This window comes from Ceratotherium simum, chromosome 25 (genome assembly GCF_057802395.1).
Source record: "Ceratotherium simum simum isolate JZ-2026a chromosome 25, ASM5780239v1, whole genome shotgun sequence".
NCBI classification, from domain to species: domain Eukaryota; kingdom Metazoa; phylum Chordata; class Mammalia; order Perissodactyla; family Rhinocerotidae; genus Ceratotherium; species Ceratotherium simum.
The window spans coordinates 6,764,823-6,783,443 of record NC_141924.1 but is presented as its reverse complement, the minus strand read 5'-3'; the positions used below and the strand labels follow the sequence as shown (position 1 = coordinate 6,783,443).

General features: G+C 57.4%; 1 protein-coding gene across 1 annotated transcript in view; it reads left to right on the top strand.

The window, feature by feature from the left end:
- Positions 1-18,621, top strand: part of MPPED1 (metallophosphoesterase domain containing 1) — an 80,375-nt gene that overhangs the window by 9,731 nt on the left and 52,023 nt on the right. The window contains exons 2-3 of the mRNA XM_087448780.1: positions 2,393-2,703; positions 11,001-11,182. Of these exons, the coding sequence (XP_087304906.1) occupies positions 2,480-2,703; positions 11,001-11,182 (406 nt within the window). The 5' untranslated portion in view covers positions 2,393-2,479. The remainder of the gene's footprint in view (positions 1-2,392; positions 2,704-11,000; positions 11,183-18,621) is intronic.

Sequence of the window (18,621 nt, the reverse complement as noted above, 5' to 3'; positions counted from 1 at the left end):
TACTGGCTTTGCTGAGGGGTGAAGGGTGAGTCGGCTTTAGCCAGCCAGAGAGGAGGACAAAGTGGTCCAGGAGGAGGGAGGCGGAACCCTGGAGCCAGGCTGCCTGCGTCTAGCTCTCAGCGCCACCCGCTCTCTGTGCTAGGCTGGGCGAGAGACTCCTCTTCTCCATGAGGCACCTTGCTCGTCTGTGGTCTGGGAGGATAGGACACCTGTCTCATAGGGTGGTGGTGAGCCTCAACGAGGAAAACCCTTGTAAATTATGTGTCTGAATCGGTGGCTCTGAACAAGTACACAGCACCCGTTAGCTGGAGGCCTCCCCTGCTAGCGCCTGCTGGCCACGGGCCTGTGTGGCTGGAGTGTGGGCAGGGCCCACCGGCCATGGGTCCTCATCAGAGGAGCCACAGCAAGGATTTCAAGCAAGGGTGTGATGTGGTCAGCTTGCATTAGAGAAAATTCAGGTTCTCCAGGGCTCCTGGAGCTGCCCCCTTTGCTCACACTGGACACACAGATGCCCCAGTCCCTGGGCAGCACCTGCTCACAGCAGGCCGTTGATACACAGGTATCAAATGGAACTGAATAGTGATGTTGATGGTAACAGCGAATATTAGCTGACACTTGGTACCTGTCAGGCTCTGTGCTTAGGATTCCCATGCATTTAACCTGCACAGCTGCCCTGGGAAGTGGTGTTACTGCTATCAAACTCATTGTCCGGAAGAGGAGGCTGAAGCTCAGAGAGGTTAGGAAGTTGGCGTAAGGTCACACAGCAAGTCCGCAACACTGGGGCTCAAACCCCCCCAGTTCTGGGCTGTTGGAGCCCTGGATCTTGGCGTCTGCTGCCTGAGCCCTCTCCCAGGGTTACAGACAGCACGGGCATGGGCCCCCAGGCCAGCCTGCCTCACTCGCCTCAGAGGCCTAGCATGCTGTATCTGCTGTATCCGCTTGGAGAGCCTAGCAGGACAAGGAACAGGAGCATTCGTGCTGGGGGAAAAAGCAGATTTTTGTTCCTTGTCTCCCCCAGGGAGAGGAGGGCTATGTGTTGTGAATCAGGATTTTTTTTTGTGGGGTGGGGGTGGGGGAGGAGAAGGATATTGCTATTTACTGCACCTTGTGTGAGCATGATTGTCTAGATTTTTAAAAAATTAATAATCCATTTCTCCTTTGCACATAATTAAAATGTTCTCCAGTCTCTAATTTTTGTCATTTTCCTAATCTAATTTGTTTTCTGACTGTGTCGATCCTTCTTCCATGCGCAAAGCAGAGGGGATTTTTCTTCGTTTAACGTGACTGGGGTATGACTGTCAGGAATAGTTTAAATTATGTTATTTTCTCCTTGGTTAAATGCAGTGCAAATGGAATCGTGGAGGGTCTTAATGACCAAAAACCAAACCAAACCAAACCAAAACGAATCTTCAAGGCATTTCCTATTTACACAGTTAAAAAAATAATTATGGAAAAGAACGAGAAAAATAGGTGGTCCTAGTAAGGAGGCGTGGGCCGCCGTGTCCCGTGTGTGAGTGTCGGTCTTTTCCAGGGCCCACGTTTCCAGGATTCCGCACAGCCGAATTGGAATCAGTCAAAGGGACCTTTTCATCCAGTAAACAAACGCAAACCACACTTTCCAGTGAAAGAAATTTAAAAAAAATTATAACATTTGCAAGCTGCGATTCTAAGAGGATTCAAGGTTTGATTGGGAACATCAGAATTCCTGAGATCCTTATAAGGCATTGGGGAAGGTTTTTTTGTTTAAAGTAGATTCCTTACCCTCCTACCACCCCCCACAGCCACCCCCTGAGCTGGTTGGTGTATGGCAATCTGTCTGGGAAAATCCCTTCTCCGGGCATTGCTAAAAGATGTCTTTAGGCGAAATTGATGTTGAGGAAGGAATTTGTGCCCGTGCGGTCTCCACCTGCTCGGGCTTGCAGGGGTGTGGGTGTGGGGCCGTGTGGGAGTGGGGTGTGTGGGGGTCTGTGGGGAGGGCTGGGGTTGGAGGCCAATCCTTCCTCTTCCCCAATTCCGAAAAGTAAAACTTACCTGTTTGCAGAACATCGACCGTTGTCTCGCCCCATCTCCCGGTCCCCCTGTGGGCTCTGCAGGATTTTGTCGAAGGAAAAAAAAACACCAGAAGTATTTAAACACGTCAGACCAGGCACGCATCCGTCCACGGCCTGGTGGGGTTTTTTTTGGGTCTCTCCCTCCTCTTCCCTTTTCATTTTACCAAAGTATATTCATCAAACTGCTGAGTTGGAAAGATTTGTAATGAGTTTCTGAGCTGTACCACTGTGTTTTTTCCCTCTCCCCCCGCCCTCTCTCTCTTTCTAAATCTTCATCTGACATTAAATAAAGCAAATCCCAAACAGATTAACTGTCGCACGGTTCTGCTCCGTCTCCTCAGTCTGTTTCCAGGTCTGGCGCGGGGCCGGGCGGCGGTGGCAGCGGTGGCGGTGGCGGCGGGAGATGCCCGGGCGGCCAGCGGACGTCCATGTGGCGCGCTAGGTGGGACCCCGGCGTCCTGAAGGCAGAGGCCCTGGCCCTCCTGCCCTGCGGCCTGGGCATGGCGTTCTCCCAGTCCCACGTGATGGCTGCCCGGAGGCACCAGCACAGCCGGCTCATCATCGAGGTGGACGAGTACAGCTCCAACCCCACCCAGGCCTTCACCTTCTACAACATCAACCAGGGCCGCTTCCAGCCTCCGCACGTGCAGATGTAAGTGGGCGGCTCTGGGTGGGACCGGTGGGGCGCGGGCCGTGATGGCTGCCCCGGGTGGGCTCACGGACTCGGGGTGCCTCCTGGCTTCCGGGCCCCACCGTTTCATGCTTGTGGGCCGAAACAATTCTGGAATCCCAGGATCACCGAGTTGGGAGGGACGCGTGAGAAGTTGCAGGGTGATGGCCTGTGGGCCGATTCTGGCCCGGAGTCCTGTTTCATTTGGCCAGAGGCACGTTTTACAAATATTTAAAAATGAGGTGATTGCACATAAAAATCCAGACTTTTGGCTTTGCTTTACAAAACCAAAAGGGCTGGCAACCCCAGGCCCACACATTCTCGTGGCAACAGCGGGGGGCTGAGTCCCAGCTGCCCCCTCTTGGTATTTGGGTTGGTGACCCCTGGTCTTCTAACTCACATTCCTCCTTGTACAGCTGGGGAGACCGAGGCCCAGACAGGGGAGGGGACTTGCTGCAGGCCCCGTGGCAGGGTAGGACCTGGTCTTGGGCTGGCTGTGTTCCCTTCCCTCCGCCCCTCTGTTTTGTCCAGAATCCCGTGCTTCTGTTGAGAAAGCAGAGATGCTTTCCAAAAGGACTGGGGAGTTCTGCCCACCCCATGGGGTGGATGGAAAATACCAAGGATGCCCCAGCAGTGAGGCTATGGTGAGAGCACAGACTCGGGACCCCCTGTGCCCAGGGGGGGACTTTTCCCCTCCCTGGATTTTTCCTGGGGTCTGGAGATGTGTGGGCGGTCCAGAGTGGAGGTTGATCAATTCCTGGCCCTGCCCCGGGCGGCTCCCTGCCTTCCTAGAAGACCCTCCTCCTCCTCTATCCCCGCCCCTCCCATCAGCCCTGCACTGCAGGACTTACCAGGAAACAGAGGCCTGGACAGGTAGGTGACCTCCTCAGGTACAAACAGCTGGTCAGTGCCTGAGTGGACTGGAATGCGGGCTGCCCGCCTCCAGTCCAGGGCTCTCTCCAGGCCCCACATCCTTTAGCTGTGATGTCAGAGGATGCATACGTGTCCACTTGAGAGTTCAGACGTTTGTCTGCTTCCTCGTTGAACCTTCTCTGGGCCCCTGTGCTGGGTTTGGGTCACTGATGAGCCCCTGAGGATGGCGGAGACCGACAATTCCCCAGTGACAGCACAGGGAGGTCAGAGCTGTGATGGGGGACACTCCGGTGCCATGGGGTCCCGTGGGGCCCCTCCTAACCACCAGGCTGGGTCAGAGCCCCTGTGAGGGCACAGGCCCTGGCTTCTTCTAGGGCCCTGAGCACCATCTCCAGGGAGCAGTGGTAACGTGGGTTCTAGCGGCTGTCCCTTCTGGGAGAACAGAGGATCCAGCACGTGGACCGTAGAGCAGGAGCCGTGGGGGTTTCCAAACCCGGGCCTGGAGGTGGGGCGGGCAGGTTCTGCCTCTCATTACAGTGTATTTCCCTCAGGAGCTGTGCTCTGTTGTAAAGGGTGGGTCCAGAGAGATGATTCACGGGAGAAAGAGCCCCGGAAGGCAGGCGGCACCAGGCCTGGGGGTGGGCTCCAGGACTGGGAACACCCTCTTCCCTGCAGTGCCTGCTCTGGAAAATGCTCGTTTCCGTGGGGGCTGCAGGGCTGGCTTTGTCAGTAGCTGCCTACTTTATTTTTCGGTAGATTTCTCTTTGGGAAACTGCCTCTGATTTCCATTCTGGAGCCAGATTGGTGGCCTTGGGCAGGACGGAAGGCTGTGGCCCTCAGGCATGCTATTCCTTAGTCTCCAGGACCTTGAGGCCTGGCGGGGCTGCCGCAGGGAGGGAGGCCTTCCCGGGGCTAGGTTTTTTCTTCTGTTGATGGGGTTAGTCCTCCCGGGGTGGAGGTGACCGTGTCTGAGGTCCCTGGATACCTGGCTGGACTCCTGCCCCAGCGGGAACGGGGGAGAGCACCGGGCCCACAGGCAGAGCAGGTGGGTATGTGTGTGTCTGTGCCCGCGTGCATGCCCATTTCGAGGGGTCCCCGGGCACCGTAGAGAATGCCGTGTAGTACCTGGTAGAGCTCTCATCTGCAGTGTCTCAGAACAGAGCTAGGGCAACAGGAAGTCAGGAGAGAGGAGGGCCAAGGGGCTGGGGAAGGGCCCTCCGGAGAAGATGACTTCTAGCTTGAGACCCAGAGAAGGATGAGTCGGGGGCAGCAAGTTGGGAGAGGGCTGGGAAAAGGGGGTGTCTGAGAACCGCAGAAACGCCCAGCTGGGTGGAGGAGCCCTCTGCAGGGGCTGCGCAGGCCAGGCCGTGTCCTGAGGAGGGGCAGTGACTGAGCAGATGAGGGAGGGATGATTCCTCCACTTAACCCACGAGCACCTGTGGGTCACTGGTTCGTTCATTCATTTATTCATCAGGATGTTTGTGAGCAGCTGTGTGGCATGCTGGTTAGTTAGGAACAGGCTCTGAGCTAGACTGCCTGGCTTTGAATCCTGGCTCTGCCACTTACTTGTGGGGTGGCTCTTGGTGCCTCAGTTTCCCCATCTATAAAATGCTGCTCATAGCAATACTGAGGATTAAGTAGGTAAGTCCACATAGCGCGGGGCCGGGTCACAAATGTTCAGCATCGTTAGTACGCGCCGGGCTGAGCTAGGTGCCCAGCGGTGATCAAGACAGACTCCTGCCCGTGCTGAGCTGACGTGCCAGTGGTGTGGCGGACAGCACGCATGTCATAAGAGCGTGTGATAGTATGTGAGTCTGGTAGCGATAAGCGCCATGGAGAAAAGGCTTAATGACTTCCTGTGGTCGCTCAGCTAGAGGGGGCAGAGCAGATTCACAGGGGCCTGCCCCACTCCCATCCCTCCTGGCCTGCTCTGCGCTGCCTCCTCCTGAAGCCAGGGTTCCGGGCTTCCTTTGGCAGCAGGGCTGGGAGGCGGCTGCGGGTCTGGGCAGGGCCCGGGGCAGAGCATGCACCGAGCCCTGGGTCTGGACTCCTCGTCCAGTGCTCCCTCACTGCCTGCTCGGGCCACCTCGGCTTTGAAACACAACTTTGCACAAAGCTCGGCGAAGCCAGGGACTTGGTGCGGGGGTTCTGCTGCCTCCCACCCCGCTTCTTTCAGACTGCAGGTGGCGAGCGCGGGGAAGCGTGCGCGAGGTGGCTGTGCGGGTTTCCATGGCGAGTCTCCACGAGGGAGGGACGGAGGATGGATGCCGCTTCCCGCTGGTGATTTACCGCTGCCCGGGCTTCGTCTCTGGGCTGAGGGAGCGAGCGGGCCCTATTTCATAATCCCACACTTGATATCTAATAACAACAGCGACAGGCCTCGTGTGGCCTCTGCTTGAGCCCTGTGATTCGTGCAGCTGCCCCAGAGGCCCGGGCCGTAACGAGGCTGCCTTTGCCCGAGTAAGGAATCTCTGGATCTGGGCCTCCGGGTTTTGGGCCCTGAGACCGAAGACCCCTCGCTCTGGGGGCCAAGAAACCCTGCAGTGGCCTGGGGAGAGCCCCCCCAGGCACCAGCCCTTCCGTCCTGGGTGGGCTGGCGGACGTGTGGCCTGGTGGTCAGCGAAGAGGCAAGTGTAGTGTGTGAGGGACAGGGTCACCCTGGGGGTCTGCCCTGTAGGTGCATCAGGGGTTGGCGCCAGGCCTGGCGTCGCTTCTCTCTGGCCCTAAAAGGAGTCCTGTTGGTGGAGACATGAATCATCCCCTTCAAGACCCTCCAAGCCCGTCAGGCTATGCGGGGTCCTTGGGGAATGTAGCAGATTGGGGGGCACTGCTGTGTGCCAGGCCTGGAGAAGCCCCTTTGTGCCTCCTGGCCCTTCGGCCTGCCAGGTGGGTGCGCTGATCCCCTCTCTAGACGAGGAGAAGGCTTCAGAAGGGACCCTGCGGCCCCCAGCCCGTCTGTGCCCTGAGAGGCCTTCAGGAGACGGTGAGGGTCAGCCTTGAGCCTGGGGAGGGGGCGAGGGGCAAGGCAGGAGGAGAGGACTAAACCTTGAACATTCCATTCTTCCTCCTGCCTCAGGCCTTTGCACATTCTGTTCCCTCTGTCTCCCCTACTCTTTGCCCTGTTAACACCGACTCATTCTTCATATCTCATCCAGGTGTCACTTCTTCCGGAAGCCTTCCCTGACCCCTCCCAGACCAGGTCTCTCCCCCTCCCTTGGCCCCCTGCCCACACTGTATGTGCTCAGAGCCTCCCCCTTCGTGGCTCGTGCTTCAGCCTGTGGTTATACATAGAGTCTCCCCTGTACCAGCACGGGCTGGTCCCTCGAGCCTAGCACAGTGGATGGACAGGAAGAAGAAAGAACAGGGAGCTAGGGCGAGGCAGGGAGCATGGCCCAGGAAGAGGGGATCAGAGAGGGCCTCCTGGGGGCGGCGGCATAACCCCTGGGCTAGGACGACCAGCACAAGCACAGGCTGAGAGGTGGGAAGGAAGGGCAGGCGCGGGGACACAGGAGGGCAGCGTGGTGGGGGCCACCGTGGAACCAGTGCTTCGTGGAAAGAGCGCTGGGCAGTTGTGTGACACTGAGCCAACCAGTCACTGCCCCTCCCCTGGGCCTCAGTTTCCCCACTTGTAAAATGAGAGGAAGGGCCTAGTGGTCCCTCTTGTTCTAAAACACCATGGCTGATGCCTAGTCACGTGGGTGGACGTGTTGTTAGAACCTCCCTGGAGGAGTGAGTCTTCTGACCCCCCTGGGCCTTCAGAGCTCCGCGTTTGCTCGGAAAGAGAGATAATGGGAGGATGGCCTCTGCTTCTGGTGCCCAGGAGTCTTTGGCACCAGGAGCTGCTCTTCTAGGGAGCCAGGGGCGCATGGCAGAGAGACACCCGAGAAGGGGTCAAGGCCTGGGAAAGGGGCGGCAGGAGAACTCACATTGGGGGTTCCGAGCTGTGAAAGTGATTGAGTTCTCACAACATCTCTGAGAGAGATGGGTCGTCCCCACCGCACAGAGCTGGCCTGGGGGCCAGCTGGGGGGTCCAGGGCACAGCGAGCAGGTCACTGAGCCGGGGTGCCAGCTGAGGTCTGGGCGCCGGAGGCCGCCGTCTCTATTCTGCACCGTGATTCCCATGGGAAGATCCCGTGTTAGGCTGGGGAGAGGCGGTGACGGTGTCAGGTCTCAGGGAGAGAGCCGCAGCCTTCTTCTCTCTGGTCCCTGCAGAACGTCACTGGGAAGTAACCCAGTTATTGCTTTGTTGTTTCTTGTTACAGAAGGTGTTGAGGTTAGATGCCCAAATTCCTGTTGTGAAGACCCAGGTTCAAATCTACTCTTTAACTTACTAGCTGGGGCCTTGGACATGGGACTAGCTTTTCCGGCCTCAGTCACTTACTCTGCAGGGCTGCTGTGACTCAGGTGTTTTTCCATTACTGGTCTCAGAAACCCAATTTAAATTCTCTTAGGGATAAAAGAGGGTTTACTGGCTCACATAATTAGCTAGGAAGTCCAGGTTTGGTGCCAGCTTCAGGCACAGCTGGATCTAGGGGCCAAATAATGCTGTCAAGCCCTCCTACCCTCTTGTATGCTCTCTTTCTCCATATCTTGACTCTTCTTGTTCTTTTCCTCACTTACAAACACAGGCTGGGTTTCTGGGAGTCTCATGAGGTGGCCTCTGTGGGTGTCCTGTCAACGGCTATATCCCTTGCGCCCAGCAGGTGCCTGACATGTAGAAGGCACTTAATCAGCATTTGTCCACAGAGTGACTGAATGAAATGAACTAGGGCCTGGAAATAGTCCGGCCTGGAAATAGTCCAGCCTGGCGTGAGTTCTGGAACCAAAAACCAGCTTCAAATTTCATCTCCACTGGCTTCCATAGCTGAGATCCTGGGCAAGTCAGCCTTTCCTGAGCTTCAGTTTCCTCATCTGTAAAATGGGCATACCCGCAGTACCCTCCTGGTCATTGTGAGGGAAGAGCGTGAACATGTGGAGTGCTTAGCACATAATGAGCCCTCAATCCATGGGGATCATCGGTGTCATTACTGTTGTTATTTCTTCAAGGTTGAGCATTTGTTACAGTCAGACAGCCAGAGGACAGTGCAGGGAAATGAGAGTCTTTAGTTTTCTCTCTGAGGATTATTAGGTTTGCGTCCTCACTGAGCTCAGGAGCCTCGGGGTGGAGGGAAGTACGAACAGAGTTAATTAAAGAGCTCGGGCTCCAGCAGCAGGCCCAGCCCGACCAGAGCCCTGGGAATCTGCACTGCTCTTGGCTGGCTGATGGCGGGGGAGAGATTGTTAGGACCAGAGGCAGCTCTGGAGGTGGCATTTCACTCCCTGCCTCTCCTTTCTTTTTGTCTCTTTGATTTGGTCTCTGTCACCTTGTGGCATGCTCAACCTCAGTGTGTGTGTGAATGAATAAACGAATGAATGAATGAATCTGGTGGGTTCGCTGGTATTCCTGTGCTGGGCCAATAGCCCCATAGTGATTGGCTGCCCTTGGTCCAATCAGCTGTGTTGGGGGCGGGCAGGGTGTGAGGTGGATTCACAGGCTGGCTCCCTGCAAGCCTGTCTGTGGTATGGTGGGGGCACCCAGAGGACAGAGGATGGCGGGAGTTACTGGGAGGGAGATTTTAGCTTCTAGACCAGTGCAGGCACCACCTCCTCCTGGAAACTTCAGGGGTCCTCAGGCCGGGTGAGGGCCTTCTCTGGCCCCCAACCCTCTGCTGCCCCAGCAAAGCTGGTGGCTTTATTGTCACTCCCTGGCCAGGGCTGTCTCCACCATCAGTCTGGGGCCTCCTGGCCTGGGATCAGGCCTGGTTCATCCCTGTGGCCCCAGCACTGAGCCCAGGGCTGGAGCACAGTAGCTGGTTAGAATGTGCTGTGTTGAATGAATGAATGAATGAATGAGGAGGGTGGTAGAAGAACTCCCAGTGCCTTCCTATTGGTCATCATCGGACTCACTCAGGGAATTTTCTTCTCCTCCCCGGTCCCGCCCAGCTCTGACCTGCTAGGATTCTGACTGGGCTTAAGAACCCCAGGAGGGGCCAGCGTGTGCCCCTCCCATTGCGGCACCGTGACGGGGAGAGGCTGGCGTGGCGCCTCCGACGGTGGCGGATTGAGGGTGCTCATGCTCCCCGCACATTAGCATGCCGAACCCACGTCTCTCGTGAGGTGTTAATTAAATTTCTTCGAAGTATATTGTCTGAAAAAAAAAAAGGATAATTAGAAAGATGTCTTTAAAGGTATTTATGTAACTGATATGGTACTGCGTTTGGTTTGCCGCATAATTAGATTTAAACACAACTCCTCGAGCGGCAGACTCATTTGGAGAGAGCTGCTCATTGAAATGTCATTGCGTTGTTTTTAAGAGTTTTGAGCCTGGCAAAATCATTCGACTGCGGAGGCGAGTGTGGTGGGGAGAGCCCTGCGCGGGGAGCGGGGAGCTGGGTCCCTCTCCCGCAGCCTGCATTTATTCCCTGGGACCCCGGGGCTGCTTGCTCAGTGTCCTCCTCTGTGAAACGAGAGGGCCACGATGGCCCCCGGGGAACGAGCACTTACGTTTCTGCAGCTCTTTTTGATTTGCTAAGTACTTTTGCCTAGTGAGGGAGCTCCATTTCACAGATGGGCAAACCAAGGCCGAGCGTTTGCTTAAGGTCACACATGAGTGACAAGCACAGAGCTGGGGTTGGAAGCCTGGTCTTCTGATTCCAGGACCATTTTCTTACACAACCCTGGACAATCCTTATTTTATATGTGATCAGACCATCTTCTAGTTTTGAAAAATTGCCGCTGGTCTCCAGTGCCTTTATTTCACACGTGGCTCTCCTCGGATGCTCTGCACAGCTCTGGGGAGTGAGTTCTTTCCACTGGACCTCGACCTTTAGTCCATGCATTCTCAATGGGGCCGATAGTACCCCCAAGAGGGTGAAAACTGATTTTTTGGGGGATGAGAAAAGGTACTCATCTTGTTATGAAGCGCAGATACACATACCGTAAGTGAACAGATATGCAGCATATCTGTGGTGTTAAAATTTTGTGGGAGGGGGCGAGTGGGGAAAAAACGTCTAAAAAGGCCCCTCAGGGGGATGACGGAGGTTGAGAGGCAAACAGCAGGTTAGTTGCAGTAATTGTACAAGCTCCTGGTGAGTGCCAGGCTCTAACCGCCAGTCCTTCCCACCTATGACCTCTCTTAACCTCACAACAAACCTCAGAGGTTCCCGTGTTACAGAGGGGAAACTGAGGCTCAGGGGAGAAACAGTTTTGCCGAGCTAGTGAGCGGGAGAGTCAGGACTCAGTGCCGGGTGGGCCCGAGGGGAGGGCTGGGCACTGGGTGCCAGTTGGGGTTGATGTGATCGGGGTGCTGGAGACGCATGCCATGCAGGCTCACGGCCCCGTGACCACAGTGTCTTCTCTCCCTGCAGGGTGGACCCGGTGCCTCATGACGCCCCCAAGCCACCTGGCTACACCCGCTTCGTCTGTGTGTCTGACACCCACTCAAGGACGGACCCCATCCAGATGCCCTACGGCGACGTGCTCATCCACGCCGGGGACTTCACAGAGCTGGGGCTCCCCAGCGAGGTGAAAAAGTTCAACGAGTGGCTTGGTAGGTGCTGGGCAGGAGGTGGCCTCCCCTTGCTCTGCCCAGTCCCCTCCCGGCCTCTGTCTGCCTTTCTCCCTCCCCTGGGGAGCCTCCCTGACCTCCGGGACTGGGTCATGCCCATCTCCCTCTCCCGTTGCTCGTGGATGTCTCCTACCCCGGCCCTTATCTCGGCAGTGACTTTCCATTTGTTTGTGGGATGTTTTGGCCTGGGAGGCCCCTTTTTGTCCACTTGCGTGTCCAGCCCCCAGGGGCTTGACAAATAATTGATGAATGAATGAATGAATGAATGAGTGAGTGAGTGAGTGGCTGAAGGGGCAAATGAATGAATAACTCTCCAGGAACCCTGATGCCAGGTATATACTGGCTCAGCTACCCGCTGCCATTGAGACGGCTTCCCTAGTGAGGGACCCTCCGGGCCTCCATGGCCCCCAGCCGGGGCCTGGGGGACCAGATGTGGGCTCCTCCTGTGGGCCGCTATTGGCGCAGGCAGCGGAGCGCCGTCCCACGTGATGCACGCCAGTGGGCGATGATTTGCAAGCACGCCTCCAGGGTTTTGTCTTGGCTTTTTGCTTTCTTCCAAAATAAGAAAGACATAAACCTGGTGTGCCCCCTGGGAAAAGCCGCTTGCTTGGAATCCAGAGAAACCTCACAGCGAATTTTCTCTGCCAGGGCCCGGGGGGGACAGGTGGATGGCCCCTAGGCAGCCCTGCGCACTGGCCTGCCTTCTCGGAGGTGTGGGTGTGAGGCCGGCCCACCTCCGTGTGCAGCCCCAGGCGGCCGCCAGACGTCCCCGCCTCCCCAGGGACGTCCTGCTGTGCAGTTGGCTGGGAGCTGCGTGAGCAGAGGACCAGGAGCGAGGCGGTAGCTACAGCGAGCAAGAGGCCTGGCTTTGCCAGTCGAGACAAATATTTACAAGCAAGGCCTTCCCCTCCGCTTGGCAGGCTCGGAGCTTTCAATGTTGATTTTTTAAACGGGAAATTCTAATCGAGGGCCCCCTTAGGGCTGAAACACGTGAAGGCTGGGGTGGGAGTGGGCTCCTGCGGCCGGGCCTGCTCCAGGCTTCTCACCTTGCCTGGGTCTGGGCTGCCTCCTAGGAGGGGACCCTTGCTGAGGCTGGCTTCTTGTGCCCCCTGCTGTGGGGCTCAAAAGATGTGAGGCTCCACTGGCTGAGCCAAGAATCTGTGTCCAAGGCTGATGAGAGGAGTGGCTGTTGGCCAGGAAGCTGCTGTGTGCCAGGCCCAGGGTGGCGGGCTCCTTACTGCCACTGCCTGCTTGAGTTTTGGGAACAGCTGTTTGGGGTGGGTGCTGTTCAGATCCCTGTTTGATTGAAGAGGAGTCGGGCCCCCGCACTGAGGTTCTCGAGGGTGGGACTGTTCTGGTCTAGCCCCTGGCCCACACCGTGCTCCCCTCGGTGTGGCGTGAACGAGTGACCAGACGCTTTCGCACGCGGTGGGGGTGGGTGCCGAGTGCCGTGGGTGCTCAGCACGGGCACTGACCACGGCCTCCTCCTAGGCAGCATGAGGCCTCTGGGAGATGCTGGCTTTGGCTGGGCCTTGTCTCTGGATCGGGAGTTTGAGGCCGAGGGGCAGCTGAGGCCACAGCATGCTGCTGGACATTTGAGGGAAGTCATGATGTGTTGTGGCGGAGGAAGGGGTTTGGAGGATGTGAGGGTGACAGGCCTGGAAAGAGGGTTGGGGCCTGACTGTGACGATGAAGGAAAGGGGACACCAGGGGCTGGCAGGGCCAGCACGGTGAGATGGGCGCTTTAGGAAGATCTCTCTGCTGGCCTCTGCACAGAAGTCAGGCCGTGTGCTGGGGAATCAGGAGGCCTGCTGCACAATTTGCACGAGGAGTTGGATTCATTTATGTGCCCGGGTTATTGTGGGTGGACAGTGTGAACTTACAAAGGGGTCTTCCTTTCACAAAAGGTTCCTTCCCCCGGGCCTCTCCCCTTGGCGGCCTCCAAGTGTTTGCAGATGGCAGTGCTTGTCACTCAAGCTGGGGTGGGGGGGGCTTCACAGTGAAGCACGAGGAGCCGCTCTGTCCTTGCTGCAGCGTGAGGGGTGTGCATGAGAGTGAGAGCGTCAACAGGAGCAGCGTGGGGAGGTCCGTGTGCACTGGCTTCTGCACGGTGAGGCTCGCCTCTGAGGGCTGGCGGCTCAGGTCCCCGGGCACGCGGGGTCATGACTGAGAGACAGGCTGGGTGCTCCACAGAGACGGTTGGTGCGTCTGGATGGAGGTGTTTCTACAGAGAGCTAGTGTTCATTGAGCGTTGATATGAGCCGGGTGCTGTTCTGTGCCCTTGTGTGTGTTATAGATAATTTATTCCTCCTCACAACAGAATGAGGCAGGAGCTGTTGTCCTCCCCATTTTACAGAGGAGAAAACCGAGGCCCAGAGAAGTGAAGTGACTTGCCCAGGGTCACACAGCTAGTAAGTGGCAGAGCTGGGATTCACACCCAGGCAGCCGGACTCCGGAGCCAAGCTCTCAGCGTCTCCTCTCGCTCTTCTCATGGTAAAACTTCTCTGGTTCAAAGGAAAGGTGTGGATTGTGCCATTCGAGGCCAGACATCCTGGGTCTGCTTCCTACCCAGGTGACTGCGGCAACCATGTGACTCTCTGAGCCTCTGTGGCCTCATTTTAGATGGAGTGGTCAGGCTCCCTGTGCTCTGCCCACCTCCAGAGGTAGTGTTGAGGCTCTCCTGGGATGATGGAAATGATCAAGTTTTGTAAACTGTAAAGTACTGAGTGGATGTTATTGTTGTCGCCATGAACTGGTTGCCAGATCAGGGCTCACACATGTACACACACACACACACACACACACACACACACACACACAGAAGAGTGGAAGAATATTCATTCATCCGTTCAGGGTACCTCACTGACAGCTCACTGTGTGTCTAGCGTGTCCCAGGCACCGGGTGATGGTGGAGAGTGAGGGACAGTGGGTTGACAGATACACGCAGAAGCAGAGAGAACCATGAGAGTGACAAGTGTCTACAGAGCACTGGCCCAGGGGACGTGATGGTGACTGAGAGCCCATTTAGCTAGGTGGTCATGGAAGGCCTCCCTGAGGAGGTGACCTTGGGCGAGGCATGAGGGTGAGAGTGAGGCAGATGCAGGAGGCACGTTCCAGGCAGAGGGCACGGTGGCTGCAGAGGCCCTGAGCCGGGAACAGGGAGGAAGGGAAGTGTGGAGCAGGAGGGTTGGGGGAGGTGGGCTGGCACTGGTTCACACAGGCCCCTGGGCCAGGGCCGGGACTTTGGGGTTGAATCTAAGTCTGATGTGAGCTTCGGGGTTTGTGGAGGGGAGTGGCCTTTAAAAGGGTGTTCGAAGGCCTGGATTGCAGAGTTAGAGTGGAAGTGTGGAGGCCAGTGAGGGCAGAGGCTCCGGAAGGTTCTAGAATTGATATCTGGGTGGTGGGGTCTTGGGGAATTTTTATTTTCTTCTTTATGGTTCTCTCTCTTTTTTTCCCCTGATTTTCTACAGGGAGCATGTGTTATTCTGTTAGCGTCAAATAAAGGCAACACTAAAATCTCGTTGTTTTTAAAGAGATGTTGGCCTCTCTGGTGTCTGGTGCACAGTGTGTCCCGGGATGAGGGTGGGGCAGCACTGGCCTCAGGTCAGTCCTGGCGTCACCGAGCCCCTCAGAAGGTCTCCCTGAGCTCCCTCCCCAGGCCAGTGGGGCCCCGCCCCTCCTCCTCCCGGTTGAGAAAGTTACAGATTTGAAATTCACAGCCAGCTCCTTCCCCATCCATTGATCTCATGGAAAGCATTTAAAATCATATTCCAGTGGCCACCTCCAGACAGACAAGAGGAGATTTAAAAAATTAATAAAGGCCCTCTTTGTAAGACGAGATTAGGCACCTACCTGGGGACTCGTGTGGCTAGGATCACGCTGACTAATTTGCTGTGGGTGCACTGCTCTGCGTGGCTGTGAGTGGTGTCCGTGTTTTGCCCGATTACAGGCTCCTTTCTGGGTCTGCGTTCATTGAAGGGGCTGGGCTGGGGGTGACAGGGCCCCTCTGAGCAGACCTTCTTTCCCACTGGCCATTAATATCCCAAATTTATTCATGAGATAGAAATGCAGCTTGATTTGTAAATGTCCCAGTGAGCAGCTAAAACATTGTTACAGATGGGCTTTCCAAGCTATAAAGAGTGAAAGGAAAAGGGAAACTTGCTGAAAATGGAAAAGAATGTGCTGGAAGCTCCTTGCTGCTCCACAGCTAATGACATGATGATCGACGGGCAGCATGGAGCCCCCAGACTGGCTGGTTCAAGAAGTTGTGTCTGTGCAGGGAGGTGGGACAGCAGGGAGGTTAAGAACTCCCACCTGGAGGTCAGGCAGACCTGTCTTCACCCCTGCTTCGGCCTCTTATTTGCTGTGTGATGTTAGCTTAGTCACTCGACCTCTCTGTGCTTCATCTGTAAAATGGGGAGAATTGTGTAGGGTTTCAGGGAGGATTGAAGAATAATGTTCCCATATGGTGCTTAGCACATTTGGGGCACAAGGAGAAGCCCTCAGGAAGCGGCCACTGTTATCGTGAAAACCCTGCCTCTCCCTGATCTGAGCCCGCCTGCGCGCTACCCGCCCTCCCCACCAAACAAATAGACCAATCAACCAACCTCAGCGTCAGCCTCCATTTCCTTCCGCCACACTGGCCAACTCCACTCATCATTCTAGAACCCATTCCCTACTCTGGGCTTTGGCTCATGCTCGGTCTGGGAACGCTCTTTCTCCTCCCCCCCGGGAGAGTGCTACCCACCCCTCGCATGTCGCCTCCGGTAGAGCCTCCGCTGGCCTGCTGGGCAGCATCGGTCCCTCCTCCCTCTGCACCCAGAGCTCCCTGCTCAGGCCTTGGTGGTGGCCCTCCCTTGTGGCAGGGGATTATCTGTGTCCTCATGTCTCCCTGTCCCCCCAGCTAGACCATCAGCCCCTGGAGGGCAGGGTCGAGCCTCATCCCCAGTGCCAGCCAGCGCTCGGCCCGGGGGAGGCCTGGACAGAGGCTGTGGACTCGGGGTGGACCGGGGTGAGGGGCTCCATGATGTGTGTGAGCTGGTTGATTGGGGCAGGACTGATTGCTGACGGTGGGACAGCAGTAAGGGGGGCTTCGAGGAGGGCAGGGCCGTGAGGCAGGCTAGTGAGTGTGAGCCATGGCTGCTGCAATACAGGACCCAGGGAGGGTCTCCGAAGACGCGGAGGCGGAGTTGGGGTCTCAAGGATGAAGCGAGGAGCTGAGGCCAGCAGGTGATCTGGACCCGACCAAGGAGGCCAGGTATTCCAGGTGGGCGTGTGGGCTCCCCGCTGGAGGCCAGGGTGCTGAGGGCAGGAGGAGAGGCTGCATCCAGCAGCACCCACCTCCCAGGATGCCGGCTGCAGAGGCAGCAGCTGACCCGAGGCTTCGGCACCACTCACATCTTCCCCAAGAGGAACACGTGGCCGAATTCTGCCTCCGGCTCTGAGTGATGGCCTGGCCCCTGAGAACTGGCGGCTCATGAGCTGCGATTGGCAAGATGCCAGGAAGCTCACTCTCTCTGACTGGCAGGTGCCAGGCTGGTCTCGCCACTCCCTGGCCAGGAGCAGCCAGCAGCCTCGGCAGCCCTCCCTCCCATCCCCAGGCTCCTGCAGCCTCAGGCCCCTGCACTGGCTTCTGTAGTGCCCAGAGGCCGTGGGCGGGCTCTTCTCCGCCCTTCTCTCCTGGCCTCTCCACCTGACTGGATGCTGCCCCATCTGACTTGGAGTCTTCCTCATCTCCCTCTCCTGGCTCCCCCTTCATCTCCTCCTTTTGTTCCTCGTTCTCTTCCTGCTCACGGAAGGTCAGAGAGGTCCCAGGGCCAAGCTTGGGCCTCCCAACCACCTTCTTTTCAGACTATAATCAGATCCCCAGCTGTCGCTCCCGCCCAGACCTGCAGACGCCTCTCTCTCTCTGCAGCCCAGATCTCTCTGAGATTCAGCTGGTATGTTGTTCAGTCTTCTCAGAAGACACCTCCTCTGTCTGTCCACCAGGATTTCAGACTCCTTCTGTCCCAAACTGAACTCCCAAGTCTCTGACCCATCCCCATAGTCTAGGTAGTAAGGTGCAGCCCCCCAGTGTGGCGTTTGAGACCCTCCCAACCACAGCTCCTGTGCTCCCTCCCCCTTCCCTCTGAGGCTGCTGTCAGCTGCCATCTATTGTTATTCTGACGCCCCTCCCCATTGTCTGTCCCGCCCCCCCACGCCCCCTCCACTCACTTCCCTCACCTGCCTAGCTGCTGTGGGCACCCAAGCAGGGCAGCCTGCCAGGCCCCCCTTCCTCCTCAGGATCCTCTGAGCCCCTCAAGGGTGGAGACAGCGCCTGGTCGGCGCAGGTCCTGAGCGCCCAGCCCAGCCTGGCAGGAGGGATGCTGGCGGGTGTTTGTTGAGTGAAGCCTGGGGAGGCCCGTGAAGCGCGCATGCGCCAGTTAATGAAGCGGCACTACCCCCAGCAGAGCCACGCGGGGGAGGGAGATGAGGGCCCGGTAATGGAGTATTTAGAAGTTATAATTAACTTTTTACTGGCGCCCTAGCATAAAACGACGTATAAGACAATATAAAAGGGGTCCAAGGATTTAGTTAAATAGAGCTAGGTCTTTTGCAAGTAAACCCTTAATTAAAATCTGTGAGGGCGGAAGGGAGAGAAGGGAAGTGGAGACTCGTTCCGAGGCGGTTCCTTTGGTTCCTGCCTCACTGGGCGCAGCGTTGCGGGCCCGGCCGCGGAAATGGGCTGCGCACCGTCCGTGGGCCTCTGCGGTCCGTTCAGGAGCCCGCGGAATGGGCTCCAGGTGGAGGGGGGGGGGCTTCGGCAGGCAGCAGGGGCCGCGGAGATTGTCATTACTTGTGGGACAGGCTGTTTCAGAGGCAGCTGGAGGTTGAGCGCCCTTCCGCCGTTTCTCCTCACCCCGCCTCCGGCTGCCCCCTGCCCTCCCTCGGCCCGTCCTCTGGCGGAGGCCCACCCCCGGAACAGGGCTGGGGTATCCCTCTCCGCTCCCCGCGGCGCTGACCCCGGCAGCCTGTGCAAGCGCCTGCTTTTGTCTTATTCTGTTTTTTTTTTGCCTCCGTCCTTCCCGCCTCCCCACCCAAGGGGACACAAGTGCTCCCTCTTCTCCGTGTTCCTTATCCCTGTGCATGTTGTGGGGCCGCACCTCTCTGTCTCGCGGTCGTCTATGCTCTGTACCTGGCACGGCCGTGGAATGGTCAGTGGTGGGCACCCCACGTTCCATATCAGGCTTTAGAGACCGTACCTGGGCGGCCCCACCCCCAGCTGGCCAGGGCCCCTCCTGCTCGTGTCTGGTCCCCGTGGGACTGCTCGGGGCATGCTCCAGGGTGGGGCGGGACATCTTCTGGGTTTCTCTAGGCGGAGCTGGTCCTCTCTTCTGCCCCGTGCGGGCACCGGGCAGCGTGGAGGTGGACGGTTTTCCTGG